This window comes from Corvus kubaryi, unplaced genomic scaffold, assembly GCF_017639235.1.
Source record: "Corvus kubaryi isolate FWS band 111438036 unplaced genomic scaffold, C.kubaryi_AGA036_p1.0 37249, whole genome shotgun sequence".
Classification (NCBI taxonomy): Eukaryota; Metazoa; Chordata; class Aves; order Passeriformes; family Corvidae; genus Corvus; species Corvus kubaryi.
The window spans coordinates 5777082-5804278 of record NW_024581072.1 but is presented as its reverse complement, the minus strand read 5'-3'; the positions used below and the strand labels follow the sequence as shown (position 1 = coordinate 5804278).

At 47.3% G+C, this 27197-nt stretch overlaps 1 protein-coding gene across 6 annotated transcripts in view; it reads right to left on the bottom strand.

Moving 5' to 3' along the window:
* Positions 1–180: 180 nt before the first annotated feature.
* The window catches only part of TMOD1 (tropomodulin 1), a 27700-nt gene continuing 683 nt past the window's right edge, over positions 181–27197 (bottom strand). The window contains exons 2-11 of one of the 6 annotated variants that reach the window (XM_042023581.1): positions 16659–16822; positions 14666–14822; positions 11196–11315; positions 8185–8274; positions 7607–7737; positions 5920–6027; positions 4255–4398; positions 3677–3821; positions 2513–2578; positions 181–1756 (exon numbers count right to left, since the gene is read on the bottom strand). In XM_042023581.1, coding sequence (XP_041879515.1) covers positions 2544–2578; positions 3677–3821; positions 4255–4398; positions 5920–6027; positions 7607–7737; positions 8185–8274; positions 11196–11315; positions 14666–14822; positions 16659–16778 — 1050 coding nt within the window. In that variant the 5' untranslated portion in view covers positions 16779–16822 and the 3' untranslated portion in view covers positions 181–1756; positions 2513–2543. Of the gene's footprint in view, positions 1757–2512; positions 2579–3676; positions 3822–4254; positions 4399–5919; positions 6028–7606; positions 7738–8184; positions 8275–11195; positions 11316–14665; positions 14823–16658; positions 16823–17471; positions 17578–23558; positions 23852–26880; positions 26903–27114; positions 27165–27197 lie in introns of those variants that run through there. The other 5 variants (XM_042023577.1, XM_042023580.1, XM_042023578.1 and 2 more) reach the window with 5 other exon arrangements.

The following is a 27197-nucleotide window of genomic DNA, read 5'->3' as shown; positions in this document are numbered from 1 at the left end:
GTACCACCAGGATTTTCCAGGATAAGATTCATTTACATTCTGAAACCAAGGGAAGAGCTGAGCCTGTGTCATGGAAATCTGAGTGGATGGCTCAGCTGAAACTGTGTGGCTCTGATTTGATGATTGAGTTGGTCATTGCAAAGTCTTCACAGTGCACACAGAAGAAAGTACTTTCTTAAGTCTGCCAGTTTTTTTCATTTTAATATATTTTCAAGTATTTTTCTTTCACATTCATTTTCTGATACAGAACTTGCACAGTGGAGGAAACAAGCTATAGTGAAGCATTTTATATGACACCATAGGCACATTTATTAAGATTCGAAGAGCAACAAGTGTGTTTCCCACATTGCTAAATAGTGTTTCTCTGCTTTGCTGGTCAGAGCTAAATCATCAGTGGTGTTTGTGCACAAGCTCTGAAGAAATCTGTGGGACTTTTGCCAGAATGTATATAAAAGGCTGAAAAACTTCACTCCTTAACAGACATTTAAAGGCAGATTTCTAGCAAGAGAGAGAGTATTTTATAGGATGTGTCATCCACCCAAGATTAAGGTTTCAGTACAGCAATGCGTCTTCCACGGAGACTTCCTACTGAGCAGGATCCCACCCACATTAATTGTGGGAGTTTTGGATCTGCTGGGTCCAGTCCTGCAGACTGCAGCTCTAGGAGATACACAAGCCTGTGGAGAATTCCTCCCAGGCTAGATGATGACTGGAGACTGACAAAAAGCTGTGAGATCATATCTAGTGTAAGTTCAGATTCAGGGTATTTTGCTTCACAGCTTTTCTAGAGCACAACATTTATTCTTGCATTTATGTGGACATAAGGAACAGCAGTAAAAGAAATAATTCCTAGCAAAACAAAATTTAATTAATGGACATGGGCGTCTAGACAAAACAGCAAAGGGAGAGAATTTGACCTGTCTCCAGTGAATATCTGGACAAATGCTTTTAACATTAGGAAACTGAAAGGAGTGGGGAATAGAAGAGAATTTGCCGATTAGTTTGGCCATCTCTGGGGGTTAGGATTTGCCTGGGATTGAAGGATATTGACCCATCTAAACCACTTGATTTTTGAGACTCTGTTTAATATTTGGTGGCCTTAAGTTCCATTTAATCAGGGGGTGGAGATCAGTTTTTTCTAAGAAACATTGGGATGCATTTGAAACTGCATCTCCAATTAAATGATTCAGCAAATGTTGGTAAAAAATTGTAATTCACAATTCTTGAAATTAGCCATGTTTCCAGATGTTAGAAGTGCTAGTTAAACTAGTTACTCCTCTGTAGTTACTTGAGATCAACTTTGAAAAAAAAAAAAAATAAAGTATTTTTTTAATACTTCTATAATTTGTGTGCAACAATTGTATCTTTCACTCATGCATACCACATCCTAACTTCATGAAACACCGTGCAGCAAGTTTATAGAAAAATTAATCCCCTTTTAACACTGGATTGTACTCTAAACTGAGGTTGCATAAAATTGACACGTTGGCTTGAATAGTTTCCAACTCTACAGAAAACATCAACAGTCCTACTGGATAAAATCTTCATAAAAACTACAGCCACTATTTAACTTCAACTGTTAGTGCATAAAACAGAACAGAGGCACCACAAATACTCTGTCAAGGCACTTATTGCCTTTAGATTTCCACAGTGCAGCACAGATCACCGGGAACGACCTCCATAGCCAGGAACTACACTCCAGTTCTGCACTTGGGAAAAATAGGCCCATTCACCTCTGCAAGTCTTCTCTTCCTCACTGAAAAAGAAGAGAAAGAGGAGTCAGTCATGGCAATGGGAGAATGTGGATGGAGGCTTGCCTTAATAGCTGTAGAAGGAGCTGAGAGATGTACTTTCTGCCAGGAAAGAAACAGGATAGCATCAGCTGCTGAATTCCTGCTTTAAGCAGCAGGCACAGCCTTTCACAGTAAAATCAAGGAAGATGAGGTTTGTCTCTCTATGACTTTTTAAGGCCAGAAGCTACTTTCAGCCCTACCTCCCTTATTCTGTAGCTAATTGTATTTCACAGTTTGTAACTGGATTTTGGCCAGTGCATTATCTGACTGATGTAGAGACAGCAGGAAACAGATGTCACAGTTTTTCCTTGGCTCGTTTTTCAAATTAAAAATTTGCCTTTTCAAAAAAAAAATTTTTTAAAACCTTACCCTAAGCCACTGGGCTCCAGTCCTCTGATCATGGTTAACATGGTCAAAGCACTCCCATATCTAGTCTTAAAAACGTGATTTACACCTGTTTGACACCTACACTCATGACTTTTCAAGAAAGGTGTGCAAAAAAAACCAGAACAAAAATGTATAAAGAGAATGCAGAGGTTAGCTCATGAGGATGAACATGAAAGCCTTCACAGTCAGTTCACACAGAGTATCTTAGGGATCAGAAGCTATGGCACCAAAACCATGTTCTGGTAGCATCAGTTGATAGGCAAGAACACTGGAGTGGAGCACAGAAGCAGAGGGCTATTGCTGATAGGGAGGAAAATAAAGGTTTTCTTTACTTATACATTGTCCAGGTGTAGAGCTGAGATGCTAGTGCCAGAGACCATCAGACCGATGAATACGAGCTGCAAACAACCAAATCAGACAAAAAAATGCAGATCTTAGTGGTCAAAGAGGCAAAATACACAACTCTTACATGGAAGGCAAGTTGTGAATTCATCCCCTTAACAGCAGGAACAGTCAAAATACTAGATTTTAAATCTTTGACTGATTATTTTGAATGCCAGGTGCTGCAGAGTCATTAAAAATTATGCTCTGTTCGAAAGGACAGAAAGTCTTTCCCAGTGCAGTGCTCGAGTGACCAGGAATGCAACCACAGGCAGAACAGATACCCAGTGAACTCACTGAGTCCTGAGTGTTTTGTGTCATCTGTGAAGAACTGGCTCATACCCCTGTGCTTGGCTGTGCTTCCTAGGAGGACAGTGCTGGCTAAAGCAAGATTGATTTTTTTCATTTGTATTTAAAACACAACAGATTTATCATCTGCCGAGTACAGCGTGGTGGGTGTGTTAGCTGCATTCAGCACTGCTCTGCTGGCCTGGTTTCCTGTGCTCTACAGCAGCTTGTAGCCAAGCAATGGAAAGCCTCTGCCACGTGCTTTGGCTGAAATGGCAGTTTGCAGACTTGCCTGCATTTTGCTTCACAAGCATTTCTGATCACTTCATTGAGGGTATACAGATAACTCATAAGCCACATGGCTTCCCACATATCCCTACAAACAGTTCCAGTTTGTTTTGCTGAAGGGGATGGGCCAAATCTTACTGCTGTCAAAGTTCAACTCTACTACTTTTCATCTCCTTGTTAAAGTAGGAATGAAGCTGGAGGAAGACATGCAGTTGGCAGGAACCACAAATGCTAGCACCTCATAACCCATGTGCCACATGCTGTATCACAAGCTGTACTGAACCACATTAGCAACTCTTGCTCTTTCCCAACAATTCCCACTGTTACTGCAAAAAACACTGCCTGGCTGGCAGCAGCTGCATTAAGGAACCGGTTGGTGAAGGCTGCCTTCCTCCTTGAGGGGCAAAGCATCATCAGGCCCTTCAAGACCCACATTCTAATTCATGCACATCTTCAACGTGAGCAGTTCTGCCCTAATCCCACCAGCAATTGCCCAAAGGACATTCGATGCTTCCCGGCTTGCAGCCAGCTTCACTCACCCAGGTCGTTGTTATTCATCATGGCATTGGAGGCGCGAAGCCGGGGACCTTGCTGAGTGAAATGGTACCCAAACTTCAGAAGGGAGGTGTTCTTTTCCAATATATTCGCGATTTCCATTTCTACTTTGTTGCCCAAGGGTTGACTCTTTTGAAAACAGAAAAGCAAGCTGTTCAGGCTAGAGGGTGATTCAGAGCAAGCACTTAGAGATTGCAGATCTTTCTCTGGACCTGTGGTTCATTTGACATTTCTGACTTGGAGCTGGTAAAACAAACTGCTGGCCTTTTCCTGTACACATGCTACAACCCAGCAGCTCCAACTCCTCCTGCAGACATTCCCACAACTCCCTTTGTCCAAAGTCTTTTATTTCTTGGACAGATTAGCAGCTAATGGACATCTGCAGAAACCAGGATTTTGGTCTCCCAATCAGCTGTCTCTGAGCTCCCCATAGCTCAGCCACTTCAAGCTCTGGGTTTCTCGGGGAGCTACACTTGCCCCAGCCTCTGTACCACGGCACACTCAGCTCCCCACACGCAGGCCTCGTTCACCTGACCAGAGCTGTCACCCACACACGCTTTACCTGGTTGTCAATGCGCAGCTCCACAAGTGACGTGTTACCCTCGAGTGCTTCAACAATAGCCAGGATCCCTGACCCGGAAATGAAGTTTGACTCCACATTCAGGCTCTTCAGTGTGTTATTGACCTTCAGCATTTCTGCCAGGGCCTGTGGACAGAGGTGGGCAGAAAGAGCTGGCAGTCAGGCAGGGGCAGAGCACTGCAGGGCAGCAGGGCTTCAGCTCCCCTCACCTCCAGAGGACTCCAGGAGGATCCCACATGAAATATCTGCTAAGCAGTTTTCACTGCCACCAGATGGAAGTGCTGTTTGTGAAGGGGTTCCCTGCTGTTGCAGGGGAATTCTTGAGCATGAGCATGCTGGAGGCCACAGCAAAACCTCGCATGGACAAACACTTGGGGCGACCCCAAAAGGTGACAGTCCACACCTGCAGCTGCCCTGTGACAGCTTCATCTGTCCCTCTTCTAAAGCCAGCACGGTCATGACAAGGATGCTGGCCTGCACTGGCCCTGCCTCCATTCTGATGAGTCCCTGCCTGCACTGCACAGGGTTGAGATGCTTCCCATTACAACACGCGGAGAGAGGAACATCTGTCTTGAACAACAAAGGATGCTCCACATCCAAGGTGTCCTCCCCCAAGCAGCATCACAATCGTATTAATCATTTTTGCTTCCCTTAGTGGGTGAGATCGGAAGTGGCTGGAATGCTCATAATGTCCCAGACCTGATCAGATCATGTCACTTCATACAAACTGCAAGGGAGGATCCATTTACACCATGAAACAGAAGGACCAGAAGGTGATGCACACATGGCAGAGCTGACCTGCACCCACAGCACTTAGCCCCACAGCTCTCCTAGCCCAGCACAGCACCCCTCAAGCTTTCAGATGGCACTTGTCCTGCCTGCACAGGGTTTTTACCCAGTCCAGAGTGCCTGAAATAATTTAAGAGCAGTACGTGCCCCCCAGAAAGTTTATTTTCTATCAGGAAAGTGGTGTGCACACATGTGTGTGTTTGAGGAGGTAGGCAGGGGTAACCTGGGTGACTAAGAGCAAAAACTGACTGCAATGGTGCTGGAGAAGGATGCGAAGATGCAGCCTGGAAGGCAGCACAAAGACCAGGCAGAACAGCTGGCTCCTGTCTGCATCCCCACTGATATTTAAGATCACTCACAGCAGCCAGAAATTCCCATTATCACCTACAGAGGCCACCAATGAGGAGACCCTGCTTCTGCACACGTCTGCACATACAGGAGAGAGAGCTGGAACAGACATGTGTGGGGGGAGCAGCAGGTGGGCACACCTTTGTACCAACAGAAACAAATCCACAGAGAGAGACAAACTGTTTTTTAGAACATGCCACTAGGTCATCGGTTCTTGTCTCACGCTCCTTTTCCAAGAGATCCAAGAGGACAAATATGAGACTGCATGGATTAAAGGACTGCACCCTGAAATCTCCACAGATGAAAAACGAAGTGAAGGAACAAAAGCCTGTCTGTTGCTGGCTTCCACTAGTGCTCCTGAAACTGAAGCACCTGCACCAAACAGCTAGAGGTGTGAAATGTGCCAAACCCAACACAAGGTGCTGAAGCAGTCAGTCAGTAATGCCGGAAATACCTTGCCCAAGAACAGCTCCTGTCACAACACTGGAACGATGAGCTCACAGTACTTACAAAAGCAACAGGATCATTGCTCCGTGTCCCAACTATGCTGAACTTCTTCACGTACGTGTTGTTTTTCAGTGCTTCTGCAAAAGCTTTTAAAGTTGGTATCGGAATATTCTGTGACAAGAAACGCAGAAAGCGTGTGTTAGGCCATCATCTGTGTGCAATGAATATGCAATACATTTAAAAGATACTTTTAACTCTCATCAAGGTCAAATCACCAAATGCACTGAAGTAATTCAGGAATGGGTTGATAAATGTTTTAACAAGTTCACTTGCTAGAACTAGCATGTTCTAAGGAGCATGGCAATGTCTTCATCCTATTTTGTATGCTGCTGAAAGCTTACTGCCTTGATTTGAAGCCACATCTCTGCTCTTTAATTGCCCAGAAACTCAGCTACCTAGGAACACAGGCCTTGTGGGGATGTTTGTAACCAGGATCCGTGAGCCTACAAAGCACTGCTCCTGCACTCTCGGATACGAACGACAGAGTGAGAAACATTCATGTCACGTTCAGAAAATTTCCATCTACGGGAACTGATCCAGAAAGGCCTGAAATGATCCCTTGTAACACAAATCACAGACACCTCTGACTGCTTTATACAACATCTTACAGGCTAACATTTGCCATGCTATGTCTCAGCCCAGAAAAAAATTCAATGCTGCTTTTTCTGAGTTCCTTCAAAATTAGTATATTTCACTTACAAAGAACTTTAGATACCCTTTTCAGATGTGCAAATTTTCACCCAAAATTTTAAGTGGCATCCTCACCTTGGACTTCTTGCCACGCCATTTGGATCCCACCATGTGGAATCATCTATACTCAACGTCATCCACAGAGCCATAACACAACACCCAGCAGCTTAGAACCTCCACTGTCACTCCCCAGTTCTCCAAACTCCATCCCAAAGTCATGAGTTCAACACACAAAAATAGTGTCTGCCTGCCTGCCAGATCCTCAGCCTTGTGTCCTCAAGGGATGGGGTTACTAGCCTGGATCAAATACATGAAAATAAAAATATTTTTGTTTTAGAAAGGCGCGGGTAGCATGGCAAAAATGTCTTTCATGTGCACGTGGAGTTAACCATGTTCTTGCTGTTTAGCTATGTCATCATTCAACAGACACCATGAAAACAGAACCTCTATTTTTTACTGCCTGTATGCATCCTAAAGGCAACACAAGAAGTGGTGCTATGTCCTGATTTGCTTTCTACAAGAAGTAAAAGAGCTCCACAGAAGGGATGGGTGGGAGATGGACAGAGCCACCTGCAAGAAGGGTGACTTCTTCATATTTTCATAGCAAGCATCTGGATTATGAAGCCTTTTTTCCCCCACCATCTTATAATATACATTGACATCCCCTCCACGAAAAATGCCTGTCTAAATCATTAAAGCAACCTAAAATGGCTTTAGCCAGCCAGCCAGTTTTGGGTCTCCCCAAACTCCCTTGACACAGGTCCATTTTTCCAGGCACTTAGACGAGTCCTTGTGCTACCAGCCTCAAGCCTTTGCTCCACAGCAGGTAACAATCCATTCTGCTGCCCACAGTGGAGATGGGAAGTGCTGGTGTTTCTTGTCTGGCTACATTCAGTGTTATGATAGTGCTCTGTGCAGCAAAACAGACTCAGTGTCTGCCTTCTGTGTATCAGACTCTTAGTCTTGTTTCTAAGAGAAGAGGGTAAAAAGGAAAAAATACCATAATATTGTTAAGGTTGACTTCCTCAAGGTCAGGATCATTGTTTTGTATTCGTTTCAGAGTTTCCTCCACGTCTGTTGAGTTTGGTTCTTCATCAGGAACTGGTTTGTACTGTGTGGGCTTAATCACACCTGCAAGGTAAAAGCAAGATGTGAAAAGAAAGCACCCTGAGTAGCACTATCTTTTCTTTGAGTGTGTTCATCCTCTTCCAGAAGTGGAGAGATGGAGGCATGACCTGACAAACAGCCACGAGACGAGAGGCCCCTCCACTGGGGCCACCCAGCACAGGACAGCCAGTGCCTACTGCTATGTGCTGTCAGCGTCCAAATCTGGGTGACAGAAGGCACACTGCCTGCATGGGGCTGTTACCTGGGCTGTGCTGGCTCCCGATGGCACCAGCGAAGTGGCTGAGACTGCACTGGCTGGCGCAGGGCAAGGATGCACCAGAGATGGCCCCAGCAATCACAGGCTGCTCTGACACGCACGACTCTAACCTTCAGCCTAAAAATAATTACCACTTTGCCTCTGTTAGCAGCTTCAATGCCAAATACGGCAGCCTGCTAGAATAAATCACTTACTGTTGAGCCCTTCTTTGTTCACAATGGTGCTGCTCCCCAGTGCCTCATAGTACTGCTGGTTACTCATCAAGGTGTGCATGCCAAGGATGGCTACAGAGAAAGAAAAGGAGAACATGACTTATTGTAGGCTCCAGTTCCAGGAAAAGACACAGATGCTGCCTGGGATGGGAGTTCACAGCACGCTAACTTTCCCTGTGTAAGCACAGACAAACATACAAAGGAAGGACAAAGCCCCCCAGCTGGCATAAACGCACAACAGTGCTCAAATGTGCTCCCTTGCTTATTCCAATGCAGCCTGATCCACAGGAAAAGAGGAACATCATCTTGTGGACAACAAACAAACATTAAAGGCTTCCCAGTAGCCTACCTCACTCAGAATCACACAAAAATAATGAGAAGACAGTAAAAAACTCAAAAAAATGCCATGGGTAGGCTTTAGTATAAGGGGCCCAGTCCAGCAGGAGTCTGCACATCCTTGTCACCCCTGCTCACTGGGCATGTGCCACGCAGTTCCATAGCCCAGTTTTGGAGATTACCTGTGCTGCACACGGAGCCAAACCGACCCCAAGGCAGCAACACAGGAGGTGACTGTCACCTGAAGCATGGCAACGCACGCCGTGTTTTCACTCAGAGCAAGCTGGGGTGGTGAACTTGGTGCGTTTGGAAGGTGACACTGTGAGAAGCTAAATCTCTGCTGGCTTGGTCAAAACGTAGAGAGTGGTGGTATGAACACAGTTCAAATGCTTAAGAGCCCAAAAGCCTAAGTCAGCCCATTTGCATCTCTCAGACTCAAGACTGCAAAGCCAATAAGCAAATGCAAATGGAACCATGTCTGGGGGCTCTCGTGACATTTCTGGCAGCTGCAAATGACCAATAAGAAGTCAGCGCCTTAAGAACTTTTGGGCAAAGAGTTTGTTTCTAAAAGTAACCCAGCTACAAACAGGAAGATGACGTTTGAAAATATACTGACTTTTTAATCAACAACTTTTTTTTTTAGTATCTAAATGACCTTCTAAAGAAAAACGCAGACACACAAATACTTGTTAAAACAGACACATTTGAACAAGTCCTGACCTCTGGATAGACACAGCTGCGAAAATAATAAACTTCTCCTTAAAACCCAAGCATGCCACCACAAAGGCACTTCTTAGGCTTGTTGGCACCAGTCTGTCACCATGTTCTGTTGTTTTGGCCAAGAAGGGCTGGAATTTGCAGGAGAAAGGTATCCTTGAAGCCCAGCACATGAATGAGATCTGTTATGGTGACAGCTCATTGTGACTCTGTGTCTGGGTTGCACAGGCTGCACAGCCAGCAGCAAACAGTGTCAGTGAACTTCCCCAAGGTCCCCAACACATTCCCAACTGGATCTCACAGAGTCAAGCAGTCTCCATCTGAAAGTCTGAGTGAGGCTGGGCACTTCGAGTTTGCTTGTTTCTATTTTAGCTGGCCCTCTTCTCTGTCATTTTCTTGCAGATGGAATTTTCAGAGGTGCCACACGGCTTGGGAAAGTAATTTGTAGGCTCAGCATTTTGGGAACACAGATACTCCCCAAATCACAGCTTATTTGGACAATTAAGTCTCTCCAGCAGCTAGAAGTGTCAGTGTCTGGACTGCAGAGAGAGGCAAGGATCTGCTGTCATGACCACAGGTTTTGGTGGCTCAAGTTTGTGTTGCTGGACAAGAGGGACCCACTGTTTCTAAGTCTGGTGCTTACGGTATATTCTCCAAAGGAACTCAAGCAGAATGAAGGCACCCCATTTCTGTCTCCCTCACCTGACCAAAGACGAGGAGCCCTTCCAGGGATACTGAGAGTCACCTTCCTTTGCCCAAGGGAGGGATCCAACACACCACAGCTCACAATGATCCCTGCTAAACAGGCAGGAGCAGAACGAGCTCCTGCTAAATGAGCCCTGCTAAGCAGGCAGGAGCAAGGCTGTCACTGTCAGTATTGAGCTTTCAGCACAGCTTGTGTCACATCAGTACTCCTGCTGCCACTTAAGTGTATTCTCCCAGAAATTGTAGAACAAGCTGCCCTGAACAGGATTTCCCTGTGACAACAATTGCTGCACAGATCTAGAGCTTAGAAAGGCAGATTTTATAGGATAGGGCTTTATAGGACTCTAGGATTAACAGTAAAAAAGCAAAACCCACAGATGCAATGCTTGGCCATGGTGCTAATGTTTGGGAGCCCTAAAGCAGAAACACATTTCTAAGCCAAAGTGCAGTATTATTATGTAGAAGATGTCTAGTCGGTGTAGTTATTCTACAGACTTTCTTACAGACTTCTAGCAAGGAGGATACTGCTAGGGAGTATGGAAACCTGAAGGAGACAAAACTGGAAGAAGAAGCCAATATCACTGAAATATTCATTGACTGCTGGACCAGCAGACCACATGTGACCTCGCTAAAGCAGCATGGGGCATCCATGTACTCCTTTGGCCAAGGCATGTCCTATCCCAAGCACAGAGCTAAGTCCACACCATGGGCTTCAGCAAGATACCAATATTGTCATCTGACTGGCTGACCACACAAATCACGAGAAATCCACCACTTAAAATGTGTTGAAAAAGCTCCTTAACAACCATCAGGCCAGAACGTCCACTGAAAGACTTCTATAACCTGACAGATACTTTAATAGGTTGCACAAGAAATCCACATTCTCCCTGGGTCTGCGTGACTATTTCTTAAGATTTGGTTTGAAGAAAGCTGTGGTCTTGAATGTACAGTACAGGCTGGAATTAGCAACAGTCAGTGGCAGAAACAAAGGAGGAGATCAAACCACACACTGCTCCCTTGATAAAGCTTTCTTCTCCCTCCTCAGCTTTGGTCCACACTCCTGATTAAATCACATAGGCTGAATAACTTTTTTAAACAAATAAATAAATTCTGTCAGAACTGACAGCAGTTAGACAAACAGAAAAAAAGCGCAATAGCTCGTTACCCACAAAGGAACAGAATAACCCCTAATAGTTGAACAACTTGAACCCCCAATTACTGTGAAATTATTTTACCAGCAATGTCACAGAGCTCTGCATCAGAGGCATTAGCAAGGGCTTCCTCCAGTTCCGGCTCCAGAGTCACACTTTCCAAAACGGGATCCATCGGCTTCTGCTTGGGAATCCAAGCTTTTCCTATAAATGCAAAGTGAGGTCACTCTCAGTATAGCTACAGCACTCAGTTCACAGCTACCCATGCAGACGCATTTCCATGTTGTGAGGTTTGAAAAGTAGAAAGGACGGAGGGAGCACAAGACAAAAATGAGGAGACACTGAATGCATTTCCATCAGCTTGGTCTGAGTCCGGCTGCAATGCGAACAGAGAGGCACCTGCCTGACGGCTGCAGAGCTGAGCCCTTCCACCAGCACGGCATCTACGGAAACCCAACAGCACATCGCTACGGGATCATGGCTGTTCACAGCACAGCACTCACAACGCCATGCACAGCCTGACCCTGCAGGTCTTCACTTCTTTGAAGGCTGCACAAAAGGGGTGAAGGTTTAACAGCACTCAAGAGAGGCCAGTAGACTGGACCGAGCACTGTGCAGGATCAGTCCTGCCACCGAGATACCTCTTGCTGCTAACTCCAAGTGCATGTTGGCAGGGCAGATGGCATATTAGTCAAAAGAGGGTGGAAAGGAGGTGGTGGAGGGCTCTGGCAGCAGGCAGAGACAGCAGTTCAGTGAAGGCATGGGATGAAAGGAGGAGCAGGCCTAGGGCAGCTGGTCTAGCTCAACCCTGCTGCAAAAGGCATGCCACATGGAGACCCCTGTGCTTTATCTCTCTGGACAGCAAAAGGCCAAAGAACAGACCTATTCCCTACAATTCAAAGGCACAAATCTACAGGTCCAGCTGGTAATGCAAACTTGTCATCTTAGCTGTTTGCTCATGGCCTTTTCCTAAGGGGGGTGCCCACACCCCCCTTAGAGGCTGAAGCTTTGAATGCAGTCAGCTCCCTGCCAGGCGCCCATCCCATTGCCCATGGTGATCACTGGGCAAGCCATGACCCTTTCTCTGCTGGAGCTGGCTGCATCCCAGGAGGCATGGGGCAGTGGACAGGATCGATGGGCCTCCCCAGCTGCTTGCAGCTCCTCACTGCTCAGGCTACCAGTGGGCAGCAGATTCTTCTCAGAGGCAGAACAGGTCAGATCTAAGATTTCACAACACAGCATCCACTGCCCAGAAGAAAAGAGAGAGGCTTGTGATGTTTTAATACACCACGGCAGGGAGCAGTCTGCTGGGTGAATTCAGCATTGCTGGGACAGGGGTAGGAGGGATCTGGGAACATTTTGGAGCAGTCCCCTCCCCTAAAAGTCCCGGATCACTGCAGAGATAGTGAGTGCAAAAGGCCTGGCCTAGCATGCCAGCCAGGACTATTTTTGTCACCTCTCTGAAACCAGAGTCAGCAGCACCAAAGGGGAGAAATAATCCTACTGCTCAGGGATATGCAGAAAGGGGCTAAATTTAGCCTCAAGGAAGAAGCAACTGCACCTCAGGCTCCCCTGGGACAAAATGGAGGCTGCCATAAACAACCTTTTGTTCCCATCTCCTGCCTGTTCACTGCCACTCTGACAGAGAGGGCAGGAATCTGCCTCCTGGGACACAGCTGCTCTAGCAAAAATAGGCAGAGTGTCATGTGCCTGCACAGCCAGGCATCTTCTGGGTACTCGGCAGCAAAATGTCTGCCCTGGCTTGGTGCAGAGATCTGGAACCCCTGTCCCACCAGATGCATGGCTGGGCAAACTGTATGTACCACCTGGTGTGTGCAACACCAGCAGGGAACAAGAGAAACAGGGCAAACTTAATTCTGCTGTCATGCAATATCTCTTTCTGACACCTCAGCGCCATCAAAATTTCTGGGGTTTAAACTAGTTTAATTTTAATTACCTACTTTAAGTTAATTTCTTAGTTTTAGAAAGTTTTGTATCTCAGTCATGCTTTGTTACAAGATGGAACTTTGAATTAAATGGTGCATGCATGATGATGACAATGCATGACATTTTATGTCATAACACAGTATGTCTGCACACCCCAACTCCCACTCTGTGGCCCAGCAGCATGGCCAGGGAGAGCATCTCCCATGGCAAACTAGTAAATCACCCTCCAAACTGCAAACGTGGTGATTTATTTACAGCTTCATCACAGCTGTGAATATGTAATTAACCATCTCTGGCTCACAGTCACTGTAAGTAGTGTCTTCTCTCTACAGCGTGTTACAAATGAAAATATGTTTAATACATTTGAGATCACAACAGACTGAAGTAGGATGCTGCAGACTCAGAATGCCTGAAATACCTCTGTCCCCTGCAGAACACTGCTTCTACCTTCTAGGCTAGACAGGTGGGTAAGCAATGGAGCACATGTGAAAGGTACCAAGCCAGTCTCCATGGCAGCACTCAATTTACTCATTTACTTCTCTCAAGCACTACTTTTTTTTTAAAATCTGAAAATACCACCTCGTCTTTTATTAAATAAACAGATTTAACACAAACTCTTTTTAAAAGAGAGCCATGTGAGTCAGTAAGGAGACACCTTTCAAAAAGACCTTTGTTAGGAAACATGCTCATATGCCCACATTTTCATGCACTTCTTTTTTCATATGGGGCAACCATTAGCATGAACAGTGCACAACCAGATCTACTGCAGGGGGATCATGGACAGAGGAAGACACAACAGCTGAAAAAAGCTGCTGAGAAGCTCCTGGAACGTAGAGGAAGGGACTGACCAGGCCATATCCCATGTCAGATGATATTCAGAGTTCTAATGGGAACAGGAATGTCACTTGGATAATGGGCCATATACAAGGAAAACAGGAAAAGATGCCAGAAGGAGAGGAAAGAAACGAGGCAGATGAAAACCCTTGCCATGGGCCATGCAGAGCAGGAGTGCAGCAGCTGCTGCAAGGTACAGTGCAGGAAGACACAAACCAGCAACCTGCAGGAGACTGGGAAATAAGACTGGCGTTGTCAAGAGGTGATGAAAACTAGATGGGAACTGCTGGGACTCATCATAGTTGTGGAGAGCTGTGGAGTTTCTCTATGGTGAGAAATACTCACCATACTCACAGAAATGCACTGTTGGGATGGAGTGTGAAAGGCAATGGTGACACATGGAGCATAACGTGAGGAGCTCACAGAAGAACAGGGCAGAGGAGAAACAAGAGAGGACTGAAGATAATTTCTTTCCCAGAGCCTGATACAGGTGCAATGGCATGGGGATGGGTAGAGGCTGCACAGTGGTACAACTTCTGTCCGGCACTTAACAACAGATCAGGTGGTGCCCAAATCAGCAAGCACAGGGACCTCTTGGGCACATCCCATCTTATCAGCAAACCTGGGCTGGGGCTGCTGAGAGAGCAGATTCACCACCCCAGTAGTGTCAAAGAGAAGTTTTATCAACACAGGTCAGACACAACCCGTCTGCTGTGCACTCACTGTGCCTTCATCATGACACACCCAGCATGGTGTGCAAAGGATGACCATACCTCTCTTTTCACCCGTGAAAGGAACCAAATCTTCTCTGTCTTTAACATCCTTTGCCTGCTTTTCTAGGTGGGCCATGAGTTCCTCCCTCTTGAATGGGCCAGTTGGTGGCTTTTGCGTCTGATCCCGCTGCCTGAGCCCGGCCGGCAACAGTGCATTCTAGACATGGAGGTGAGAAACACAGGTTATCTCTGCAGGCCACAGTCCCCATCCATCACTCTCCCCTCTACACTTCCCTCATTGCACCATCCTTCTTCCACACTGCTGGACAATTTGCTTCTCCTTGTCTCAAAGGTTATCTTCACCCAGCCCCACTGATTCCCACATCATCCAAGACATGTGATGCTCCTTCCTCCCTGCAGTTTCAAATGCTGCCAAGTGGATGTTTCTCTGCAACATCAGCTCCAGCCCTCCCTTTCTGGAGGCTCTCAGCCATCTTCTCCCCACTACATGAGCCTGTCCAAGTGCCTACAATGCCCGTGTGTCCCAACAAGAATCAATTCAGTTAAATCTCATGACCTTTCACAGAGCTGACCAGAGAGTTGTGGTGGTCTTTTCTGCCTTTCATGATCCATCACAAAACAACAGAGAGGGTCTCACAGAGGTCACTTGGTTGCAGAGCAAAACCCCTGTGAACCTCAGCCCTTTTTCAAGCTGCCTCCTTGTTATTTAGTCACACAAGCCACCATGGGAAGTTGGTTCATGCCTGACACATATGGCACGTAAACACCTGCTTATATTTAAATATAGAACAGCCTTAATGCAGTAAGTAAGACTATTCCCAGATTTGACACTAAGCATGTTCTTTAAAGCTTTACTGGATAGAAGTCAATGTTTACTTTTTAAGACATCCAAGGTGATGCTGAACAACGAACTAATTTTTCCATGCCTGCCTGATGAAAGTAGCTCATTATAATTTATATCTGTATCAGTGAAAAGCCTAGGAAGGAAAATTACTGATAGGAAGCAGTTAGACCCAGGCAACCTTGGAGGGCAACAGAAGAGAAGTGTGTGAATTGCACAAGCAGGGAGGCATAGGAGACAGCTTGCTTCCTCAGGCTTCATGCTGTGAGAGGCAACCATGCAATCTTCAAGCAGACATGACCTGCACTGACAGATGTCCATAATTATTTTACCTTTCTGCATCTTTCACAGAATGCTGCCTGACTCTGTGTCTTCTGAGGTAGCTGTAACCAGCCCATCAGCCCATACGCTTAATCCCAGGAGCTAGCTTGCCAGCTCTCAAATATTTTCCTGCGTTGCAATTAAAAATACTGATGATGCAATCTACACCACCCATCATTTACTCCAGAAACACTAACTGCATGTTGCAGGAACAATTTCTCACTTGGCAGTGCCCAAGCTCCTCGAGTAACACTGCCGTAAGCCAGAGGCCTGCCAGTTGGCTCTGCACATCCCCTGCAATAGGACAGTGCTGGCTCCAAAAACCTTTCACCAGCTTGGCACCAGCACTCCCCACGTTTGCGTATGCGCAGCTCTTGCTGATGTTAGGAGGCTGCTAAAAATAAACTGTCCCACGCTGCAAAACTCTGGGATTTGGGTTTCTTCTGGAGGAAAATACAGACCATTTGAAGTTTGTTACAAAAAACCCCAAACCCGAAACACCAGAAAAAAACCCAGAAAACCCTCAAACCAAGCAACCCGCAAAACATGCCCTCCAAGGTGGCCTAGTCCGAAACAGATCCATTTTCCACAGGATTATTGCCCTGCACCAGCACTGGGTCATACTGGTGCTGCAAGTCACAGTTGCTCATCACATCGGGAAAGGGCAGGGAAACAGAAACAAAGACACACATGTAGACTGTGCTTCCAATGGCAAAAAATTCTTCTGCGCATTTGCAGCCAGTCTCTTCCACTCTCGCGCCAAGTATAGGCTCTGCAAAGGATCCCACTGAAATACAGATTACTAATGCAGCCCACTCCCCCACAACTACTAAAATTCACTACCTAGAGTCTCAATTAAAAATTACTTACATCAGGATCCAGCTCTTCCAGTTCATTCTCTAACTTCCTGAGCTCCTCCTCTGTCAGAGCTCCAAGGATCTGATCTTCATCTAGGTCTCGGTATTTTTCTAGCTCCTTTCTGTAAGACATCTTAGAAGAGTCTCGTGGATCTCACTTTTATGCTGAAACGGAACCTGATATGAAAACAAGAAGCGTTAACACTGAACACATGAAGCATGATGCTGCAGCCTGCCTGGCTGGGGAACACTGAATATCCCAGAGCTGCAGACTTATGCTTAAAGCGTGGCTGATTTCAAAAGATTGCTCAGGGCCCCCCATTTATATCCTACACGCACATAATGGCCCACGGACATGAGAGTGGCACAACTCCGGCAGCACATTGCCCCATCGTGGATTTATGGCACAGGACTGAGGAAGTTCTTTTTACAGGACCCCGGCTAGAGATGACTTTCTGCAAGCAATGCTAGATGCTAGTGAAGTGTCCTAGGCATTTATTTCCCTGAAGGACAATAAACCAGAAGTCATAAAGTATGCAGCTCTCATGTCCTTACAAGCCCCCAATAACACCACCGTGCACATGGCACTCCAGATAACATCGTCACCAGATGGGAAAACAGATTTGTAGCACCACTGAGTACCTCTGAGCCCTGAAAACCTCCATGAGGCTACAGTGCATGGCACTTCTTCCCATGTTTTAAAGCCACAAGGAGATCAGGAAGTATTATCCACTCAGGTTCAGGAGGCTGCCAGTTAAATGTGCTGTTTAGTGACCCACCTTCCCTGAGACAACATGTTTGCACTCCTGCCGGCTAAGCAGCTGACCTGTGTGCTGCTGCATGTTCTAAGCCAATTCTGCAAGAAGAGAAGTGAATGGTCTATCTTCATAATCCCTGCTGACCCCAAGGTTTGGCCCATGTCTCCTAGTATACCGTGCCATACACAATCACATGCATCTAACTCGACCTCTGCAAGCAAAACGAGACAATGGTCAGTGTGTTTAAAATATGCAGGTGGGTTAAAAGTACACTCAGTGTAACACACAAAAGCATATCCAACTCTGCTCTTTTGCAGACAGTCTCCTTCTGTTCCACTGCACTCGGTACATTTATAACTTTTTTGGCTCTGTTTTTGCAGAGAATACTGAGCCCTAGATAATTTAGGTGACTTTTCTTAAAGTTTTGCTATTCCTCTGAGTGACATTTACATAAAATAACAGCAAGGACTGTGCATTTTTTAAGGAGACAAACATCTTTTGAGTTTCTATAAATGGTCTCTTTTCAGCTCCTGTGGAGCATCAGAGCCCTACCCTGAATCACATCTCTCCAGCTTTGCTTGTCCCCTCAGGACAGATTATGCTCTTATGATCACTCTTCATTAGTGGAGAAGTTTCTTTATAAAAGTTACAACATAGCTGCTGTTTCAGATAGGAAAATTATCTTTAGCTTGGTCACAAAAGGGCACAGTAATGCACACATGCTTGCTCAACAGCAAGCCCTTAAATTTAGAGCTGTCATCTTGTCAGATGCTTGGTTCCTCGGTAGTGTGATGGTAATTCCTGCATCACTCACATTCCTGCCACTCGACACTTAGGAAGTTAAGTGCCAGGAGATGGTGCCTTCTTGATGGCATAAACAGCCCCTGAAGCTGAGGGAACTGAGAGGGTGAAAATCTTTTCATTGGATTGGTTTGCTCCAAGCAGCAACCATCAGCCTGTGGACACCAGAGCCAAGGGCAGCCAGGAGGGCGGAGAGGAAGCAGGGGCAACGGGGCTCAGTGGGTTTGGCTGAGTGAGGTGAAGGGACCCCACACTCCTGTGCTTCAGCAGTTTGCAGCAGTCAGTGCAGGGCCCCCTGTGCTACAAGGCTGGCGGGCAGCAGCCACACACCAGCCAGCCTATGAGCCATGTCCAGCACCCTGCCCTTCCTGTAGGCATAGAGAAGGGCAGAGCCTTTACTGCAGTTACCCATGAACACTGATGCGGGAGCTCCTAGAAAAGCAGCCTGGACTCAGATCTGGACACGTACTGTGCTACTGCAGCCTTAGGTTGCAGTGCCTAAATCACGACTAGCCTGGATTTCATACGCCATATGTAGTTTTGACCATTCTGCTGTGGAAGGAGCTGGAGCTAGGAGCAGGCAGGAAGGCAGAGAATAACCCACCCCAGGCTGCTAAATTCCCTGTAATGACTTAAAATACCCACACCTGCCACACACATGGCAGTATCTGTCTTGGCTACGTGAGGACAACTGTTCCCAGAAGCAGCCACAGACCCTTCCCAGGAACGCAGGCTAGGCTGCAAGCAGGGGCCTGTCTGGGACCAGAGTGCAGCCCCGCAGGGCTGACCTTGTTGCCTCCTGCCAGAAGGACGGAGATGTCAGCACTGAGAGGCGAAAGGCAGGACAGACATCGGATGTCAGTGCACACAGGCAACGCTTCTGGAAAACGCTTCAGGTTTCAAAGCATCTTGCGGAGATATGAAGCCGGGGCTGCATATAGCAAAGGCCCTGAGGGTTGAGGACAGGTGCAGAGCCTGCTGAAACACAGCTGAAATCCCCGTGGGGAGAATTTCATTTGCCACATACCCCAAACAGAGCTGTCAGGGGGCATAGTGCCCTCCCAGACTTGCTGGTGCAGGCGGACAGCACTGGCAGCTCGCACATCTCCTGCAAAGAGTACACTGGGAGGACTGCTTGTCAGGAGCACCAGCCTCGCCCGTGGCAGCAGGACATTCTGTACTGCTCCCCTGCCCGCAGAACCAGCCGTTCAGCATCGTGTCCTCCAGCACAGCCTCCAGGACCAGTATGTTTGCTGGCTCTCCCTTATCTCCACATCCCAGGCCTCTTCTACTCTATCTTGCTAATGAGTGCTGGGAGAAAAAGCAAACCAGCCCATCTGCTGTAAATGGTAAGAGGGCTTTGAACTGCCAGTGATAAGAAAGCAGGTAAATTCTGCTAAGTGTAATTGTTTTCATTTATACAGAATACTGAAATAGCCACTGCCACAAACAGTTCTCCCTGACTTGTGCCAGAGTACATGGTTTAACACAGGTCCCACCTTCACCTGAGCTCAAACTAAGTAACAAGATCCTTCAGCACAGCTTGAGTTCTCACTCTTCTTCATCAACCCTGTCACTTTTCATTCAATCAACTATGGAAGCATCACAAAAAAATGTAAGTGTAATATTCAGAAACTGCACAGGACTGACACTATTGCAACTTTAAGTCTTCAAAACATTGAAATTCATATTGACTACTAAGATAGCAAGACATCGGGTCTCTTTGTTCAAAGTACTTGTCAGACACACGGGAAGACAGCCCAAGCACTCACACTTTGTACATCTGAAGAGCACACAGGTTGGAATGCAAAACGATCACTAAAACTGTTAAAGGAGAAAAATGAAATTGGATGGGAGATAATAGAAAGTCATCTACAAGGAAGACTGTTCTCACCAGAATATGGGAAAACAAAACAAAACAAAACAAGATAACATTTCTGATCATGAGGGGGATGGAATAGTTCCTTTCGGAAGAGTTCAAAAATGCTGAACAAACAAATGGATGCTGAAAATAATTCCAAATCAAAAACATCCTGTATGACACTGGAAATAATCCTTCCACAGCGCTTTGCACTGGTATGGCCCCTCTGCAGCACCATAACCTTTTTGGGGTACCGAAACCTGAGAGCAGCACTGACATCTGCACGAGGAAGCGGTGGAAACCCATCTGGGAAAGTATCCCACGGGGGACCACTGTGTTTTACCCCCAGATGAGGGCAGGCACCGGGACATGGTTGTGCTCTTCAGGTGGGCGAGCAGGGAGGGCAGGAGCAGGGCAGCAATGGGCTTAGGCTGCAGCAGACTGCTCGGGGAGACTGTGGAGCAGCACTCGTCCTGCCAAGTCACAGGGTCTGCTGGATCATCCCCCAGTGATCTGAAAACCCCAGGAAAAAGAACAAATGAGAAAGAACTTGGTAAAGCGACAGGAACAGCAGCAAGACAAATTTCAAGAAAATACAAAAACGTCATTGTGAAAGCCACGTGTGCTGTGTCAAGGCATGCTGTGTGATACACCTGGCACATGCTGTGCCGGGCAGCCCATCACCTCCCTGCACACCCTCTCGTGTGCACCAGCACACCAACACCAGGGCAGCACAGAAAGCACTTCCTTTCATACATACACAGGGAGAAAGAGCAACTAACATCAGCAAAGGTGCAGGGCTTTCCAGGGATAAATTCTGGTATCAGCCCAAGCCAACCCTGACTCCAGGGGTTTGTGCAGGCTGCAGCATGCAGCCACCATGCCCAAGGCTCAGCACATGGGAGGGTTTGGGGCATCCCTAGCCACCCCCACACCGAACAACCGCCAAAGGCAGAGGACGGGAATTCTGTGTAGTCTGCCACACAATCAGAGCCATGGCTGAAAAAATTAACATCCTTGACCCAGACAACCCTCAAATCTACTGCAAAACCTCTTCTGTGCTCTGAAATGTGAAAGCAGACCAAGGGGCTTGGGTTTTGGGATAAGGAGGTAGCCAAGCATGACCAGCACAGCTATTGATGATTCTTGGAAAAACTGCCAAGTTTGAAGGCGGAAGTCTTTTCAGGATGAAAGCTGTTTTTAAAGGGGCAGTGAAGGCAGGAATTAATGTTGTGAGGGATGCCTTATAATCAGTTCCTGCTTGACTCACACAGGGTTTTGATTTATGAGGTTTTTTTTAGAGCTTAAGTAAAACAAACCAGTATCAACCAGCCTCTCTATAGTTGCTACAATCACCTTTTTTTTTTTTTCCTTTTCTTTGACTTGCAACACAACTTAAAAGATAAATGCCCGGGTTTGGGGTTTTTTGATGGAAGAGCTATGCATACCAAAAGTGACCATTTCCTATTAACTCAACAAAAGTTAGGTACTTTCTGTGCAAACACTTAAACCTCAGTGAGTCACCCAGGTGCAGATCCAAAATGCATGCTGTACAGATGAGAGGAACAAATCACCTCCAGCTTGCTCCTAAATGAAAACTGTCTTACGTGGTCAGTCCTCTGACAAACCTTAAAGCCATTAGCTAACCCTAACAAAATCTCATGCACGACTCAGACCCTAATTTCTTGGGAAGCTGCACATGTATGCAAAGCATCATTCAGCCTAGAGATCTCCTTTGGCTGACAGTCAGGAAATGAAGGAGAGCTGGGGCACTTGCAGGGTGTTCTAAGGCAAGGTGGGGGGTACCAGAAGCACTTGGAGAAGGGGTAGCTGTTACACATGTAGACCTGGAGCAGACACAGTGGGGATGTAGGGATGAAGGAGATCAACCCACCAAAAAGTGAGTCTCTGATGATTCTGCCCCTCCTGCAACAGCTTTCAAACCCTGAGCTTGCATCCCAACATAATTGGGTGCTGTTGACTCCATGGCCACCCTGCTTTTTGAGTCGCTGGGCAACCAAAGATAACCAGATCCCTGGAGTTTCAAGAACTGACCGACAAATTATGGCCAGATCCAGTAGCAACAAAGGGAAAGATGTGCACCGGCTCCTACTGAGCCCACATCTAAAAATGTGAACCTATGTGAATTTTGCAAAACCCAACAGGAAACCAGAGCAGAGGTGGAACTGGATCCATCCCCAGTGTCATCACACAGCCAAACACAACCAAAGTCTCACTGCTGGGTGCTTGCAATCACTCTTTACCCTGCTCACAAGGGAAGTCAGCATAGGTGCTGGTACAGGTGTGTCTCCTCCCAGCACACAGGTACAAACATCACAGCTGGGCCCTGCAGTCCCTTCTCTCGCAGACACAACCAGAGCCCAGCAGTGGCTTTGCAAGAGACTACATGCCTGGCACCTGAGGTACAGACATTCAGAAGTTTACCCCACTTCAAATGAACATTGTTCTCCCTGAAAGTCAAGTCTTTGTCTCAGCAAAATGAAAGGAAGATAAATACCTAAGGCCAGTCCTTTAAGGGAATGGTCTCCTGCACATTTCTACAGATCCCTTTTCAGGCAGACCCCATTTTCTCAGTCAGAGAGGAAAGCATCATTTTAACAAGCCATAAACACAGACCCAGCCTGCAGCATCAAGCACTGTTGGCCTGCTTGGGCTCTGTTATCACCACTTTGAATGTACAAGATGTTGAAAACTCTTGCAAAAGCTATGAAAGACTTTCTGTAGACTCCTTTGTGGACTTGGGAGTCCAAGCTGCATTAGAAAGTGTCTAGCCAGGAGACCCACATGAGAGACCCGAAGGATACCCTCTGCTTAGCACCACTGAGGCTGCAGCTGGATGGTGCATGCAATCTGATGTCCCCTAGCAGAAGACAGGTCTTTCCAACCTGAGCAAACAACGGGAATTGGACTTTTTCAGCCTGGAGAGGAGAAGGCTGCAGAGGGATCCAATTACAGTCAGTCAGTCACGTGCTGCCTAAAGGAAAAGGATTTTTAAAGAAGAAAAAACACAAATTCATGTCCTGGATGAGGAGATTGGACCGTGAAAAGACAGGGGATGCCCAGATGGTGAGAAACTCTGCCACGTCAGATGTAGAAAGCAGAACACACACTCTCATTGCTCCAGGCAAGTCAGCCATCAACTAGAAAGACTGAGGCACTCTTGGCCTCCCTGCAAGAGGCTCATGCTTAAGGAAATCCAACAGCAAATCTGCTGTCCCTTCAGGAAACTCAGACTTCTCCAAGGAAGATCTAGGTTTCCTCCCAGCCAGCGGCTGTTAACCTAAGGCATCCTGAAATTCATACTTGAAAGGAAACATCTGGAAGAAGGCATTTTGGGTCTATCAAAGCACATGACTTCTGACTCTTGAAGTGACATGCCAGCCATGCAGAACACGTAATACTATCTGGAGTTACCGTCACCATCCAAACCCCTGCAGCAATGAAGTTCAATTAGGCCATAGGCAAGACTTACTGATGATGCAGCTTCATTCGCATGGATATCCTCATGCCAGGGCTGACATTTCCATCCTGGCACTTAGCTCCACAGCAAACAGTATGTTGTCTGAGGTCATGCATACACTAGGGAAGGCTCCTTGTGCTTGAGCAAAGTCACTCTCCCTTTATCCACTAGTGCTGAGGAAAGTGTCACACTGCTTGCACTCTCCTGAGTCGTCTTCTCAGCTCACTCAACTGCTAACCTAATATCCAGAAACTGCCTCTATCTCCTGGCTCTCCTCTTGTCAATACTCCTGCAGCCTACAAGCCACACAACTCAATACTAGTTCTCACCAAGTGGTCTTTCTCATTAGCAAATAGCTTGGATGTCTGGTGACCAGGCCAAGATCTGCCAAAGCTCAAACACAAAGCAGCCCAGCTGTATCTCCCCCACTTTACATATTTTACTAAGACACACACTTGTAAACACAGTTATGTGCTCTCCTATTTGGGGTGAGGTTCTCTCATGCACCTGGCATGCACTCAGTTGCTTAATTACTAATCCCTGTGAAAAGCATGTGGGCACACTTGTGTCATTAGTGACACTGCGCACTCAGTTCCTGCTCTGTAACTTGAACCCTTCCACTTGGAAGCTTCACAGACAGCACGATCTCCTCTGAAAAGTGATCCTGGGTTTCTTGCCTGAGTTTCTCTTAGCCCTCAGATGGACACCGCTGTTTTTGTGGCACACTCTGATTCTGCAGGGAACCTGATGGGTGCAATGTGAACACAGGAGCAGAAAGGCCCCTGTCTTGCACTGAGCATTGCCTCGGATCCTTAGAAAGGTAGCGGCCATGTCCTGTAAAAGAGCCCTGCCAGAAGCAAAGCACAGCGAGCTGTTAGTAACACACCTATGTCTGCACGTCCCAATCCCACCCCACTGCTCGTGTGGCTGAAGCAAAGGAAATGGAAGTGAAATGTCCCACCAAGGTGCAGCTAATAAGCCCCAGACAGGTTGATGCTTAACTAACACTGAAGCAAAATGAGCAGTGTTCCAGCAGCAATGAGTATGTGGTGTACAGTGTGCACCAAATGTGAACGAGGCACTTAACAGAGGCGAGACCCTCACACAATCACACAAGGCCTGCAGAAACAAAGAAACCAGCTCCAGCTGGGAGAGCTACCAAACTGCACAGAGCCTGAATGGGGGAGAGAGCTCTGGGGAAGCACCACTGCAACCTTGCTTCCACGCTTCTCCACAGGCTGCTGCCAGCTGGAGTATCCTGGGATGCACAGACTTTGGTTTGACCCAGGACAGCCTCTGTTATGTGTTTATCTCATTCACCATGAACAAGCAGGAAGAACTGCCTCCCAGGAAGGTGATGCAGCTCTAAGGCAAGGCTCCAGGGAGGTGGGATCTCCATCTCTGGGGACTGCAAACACAGGCCACATGAAGCCAGAAGCTCCCTATTTCAGGCAAGGTCTCCTGTGAACTGGGGATGGGGCTAGAGAACCACTGAGCCTCCCATTGCACTGCATCCATGTGCCCAAGAACATAGGGGCATTTAGCACCATGGAGTCATGGAACTCAACTTCACGTCCTGTTTCTTTCAAGAGCCTAGTAATTTTACCAAGTAAAGACATTTTGTCTACAGGTTTCTGCCTGAACAGAGAAGTGAAGACAGTCTTCCTGGCTCATGATTTGCAAATGGCTGTCAGCTATAGAGGAAAAAAATCAGAAGGCAGACCACAGTTTCCTTCCCCCTACCTGTGCTTTCACAAAAACTCCACACACCTGAAAAACAGTGAAGCAGCACACAGAAAAGTAAAACAACTCATCTCCAAACATTACATTTAGTAGCACATTGCTCTGGGGAATAGGAGCTATACATCTGTCAACAGGGGACTGGTGCTTCTTACAAAAGGATAATTCATGATCTTTTGTAAAGATAAATCAAATGGTCCTTTTGGTGAATGAAAGTAAAACTTGGGCAAAGAAAATCAGTAATGAGATAGACCAGACTGTTTCCATACCTGTTTGACTTTCCCAAATACACTCAGGGGGGTGGGGAGCAAGCAACATATTTCCAATATTATGCAAAAACACAGTATCTGGAGAAAAGGCAGCAGACCATCACAGCTGAGAAGTGTGTGGAGAAGAACAAGATGAGTCAGGCTGGAAAACAATGCAATGCTGAGGGAGGGGTGAGGGAAGAGCTCTGACAGGGGGAAAACAGAGACTTCGAAATGAGAAGCAGTGAGCCTTCTATGCAGTGTGCTTACTGGAATACCCAACTGCGTATACATCAGGGCAAGAAGTACAGAGGCTGTCAAGAGACAACACTGCAGACACTTCTGCAACTCTGCAAAAGGCATTTGGCTCTGGACACTACACTGTGAGCAAGACGGCATTTGGCTTTAATGTTGTAGCCCAGCCCCTCCTTTCAAGAGGGCAAAAGATTAAGAGCTCACTACTATAACCTGAAGTAGGGGTTGTGTGCCCAAAAAAGCTTGTCCAGTCTTTGCTCTATCAGCTAGTCTGAGACAACATGTCACCTCTCAGCACAAATCTTGTCTCTTGGATGAGAAATGAGGAAGTCACTCTTCACTCCTGTATGATCTGGTGGGTCACACATGACAAAGGGATTTAAAAAAAAAATTAAAAACACTTAAAAACAATTTCAGTCACATGGCTGAGCACCCTTCTGGCTCAAGGCCCAATACCCAAGGAAAGATGTAAAGCAAGCAGAAAGGACCTCCAGATACGGGTAGAGCAGCTGACTCTGAAGGGAGGCAGAGGGCAATGGATTCTGCCCAACAAACCATCCATGACCATTTAAAAAGCAGAGGGCGACAGATGAGCACACCAGGATGGCACATGAGTGGGGGCAGAAGCTGCATCCATCTGAGTGAAGAAAGGTTATCTTTGAGATGGGCAGTACCTTTCAAGGCAGTGACTGTTTCAACCTGGAGAAAGTATGGCCAAGGAAAATTCAACACACGGCCCCAAGGAACGTTTCCTCCTGCTAATTTTCACTTTTCCCTTAGAAAAGCAGCACAGCTTTCTAGTGATCCGTTACCTGGAAAACCATCTCCTAGAAGAGCTCCCTGGATTACAAACGCAACAGCAGTAAAAAAGAACTCTCGGCGCCCTTTGCAACCCGGTCAGCGCGCTGCAGGGCCCTCTCCTCTCGGCGTGCCAGCACCCCCGATCGCCGCCGGGATCTGCCGCGTGAGCGCCTCCGCCGCGGGCCCGGGGACACCGCCTGCCCGCCGCGGGGCACGGCCCCGAGCCCGGGGACCCCCGGCTGCCGCAGCGCCCGCCGCCGGCTCCGCGCATCCCGGCGCAGCGCTCCCACCTCCGGGCACGGCTCCCCGCAAGCAGGCAAGTGCGCCGGCAGGCAGGCAGAGATGCAGGCAGGCATGGAGGCAGGCAGAGAAGGAGGGCGACCCAGCACCCAGGCAGTCCCCTCTCCTGCCAGCTGCCCAGACCGCAGCGGCGGCCGCTATTTCTGTCGAGCCGGGCACGCTCGGTGCCGGCCAAATATTCTGCCCCGATCCGGGCCGGGCCCGCCGCCCCTTCGCCCGCTTACCGCACGCGTGAGCCGAGCCGTGCCGTGCCGAGCCGTGCCGTGCCGTGCCGTGCCGTGCCGTGCCGTGCCGTGCCGTGCCGTGC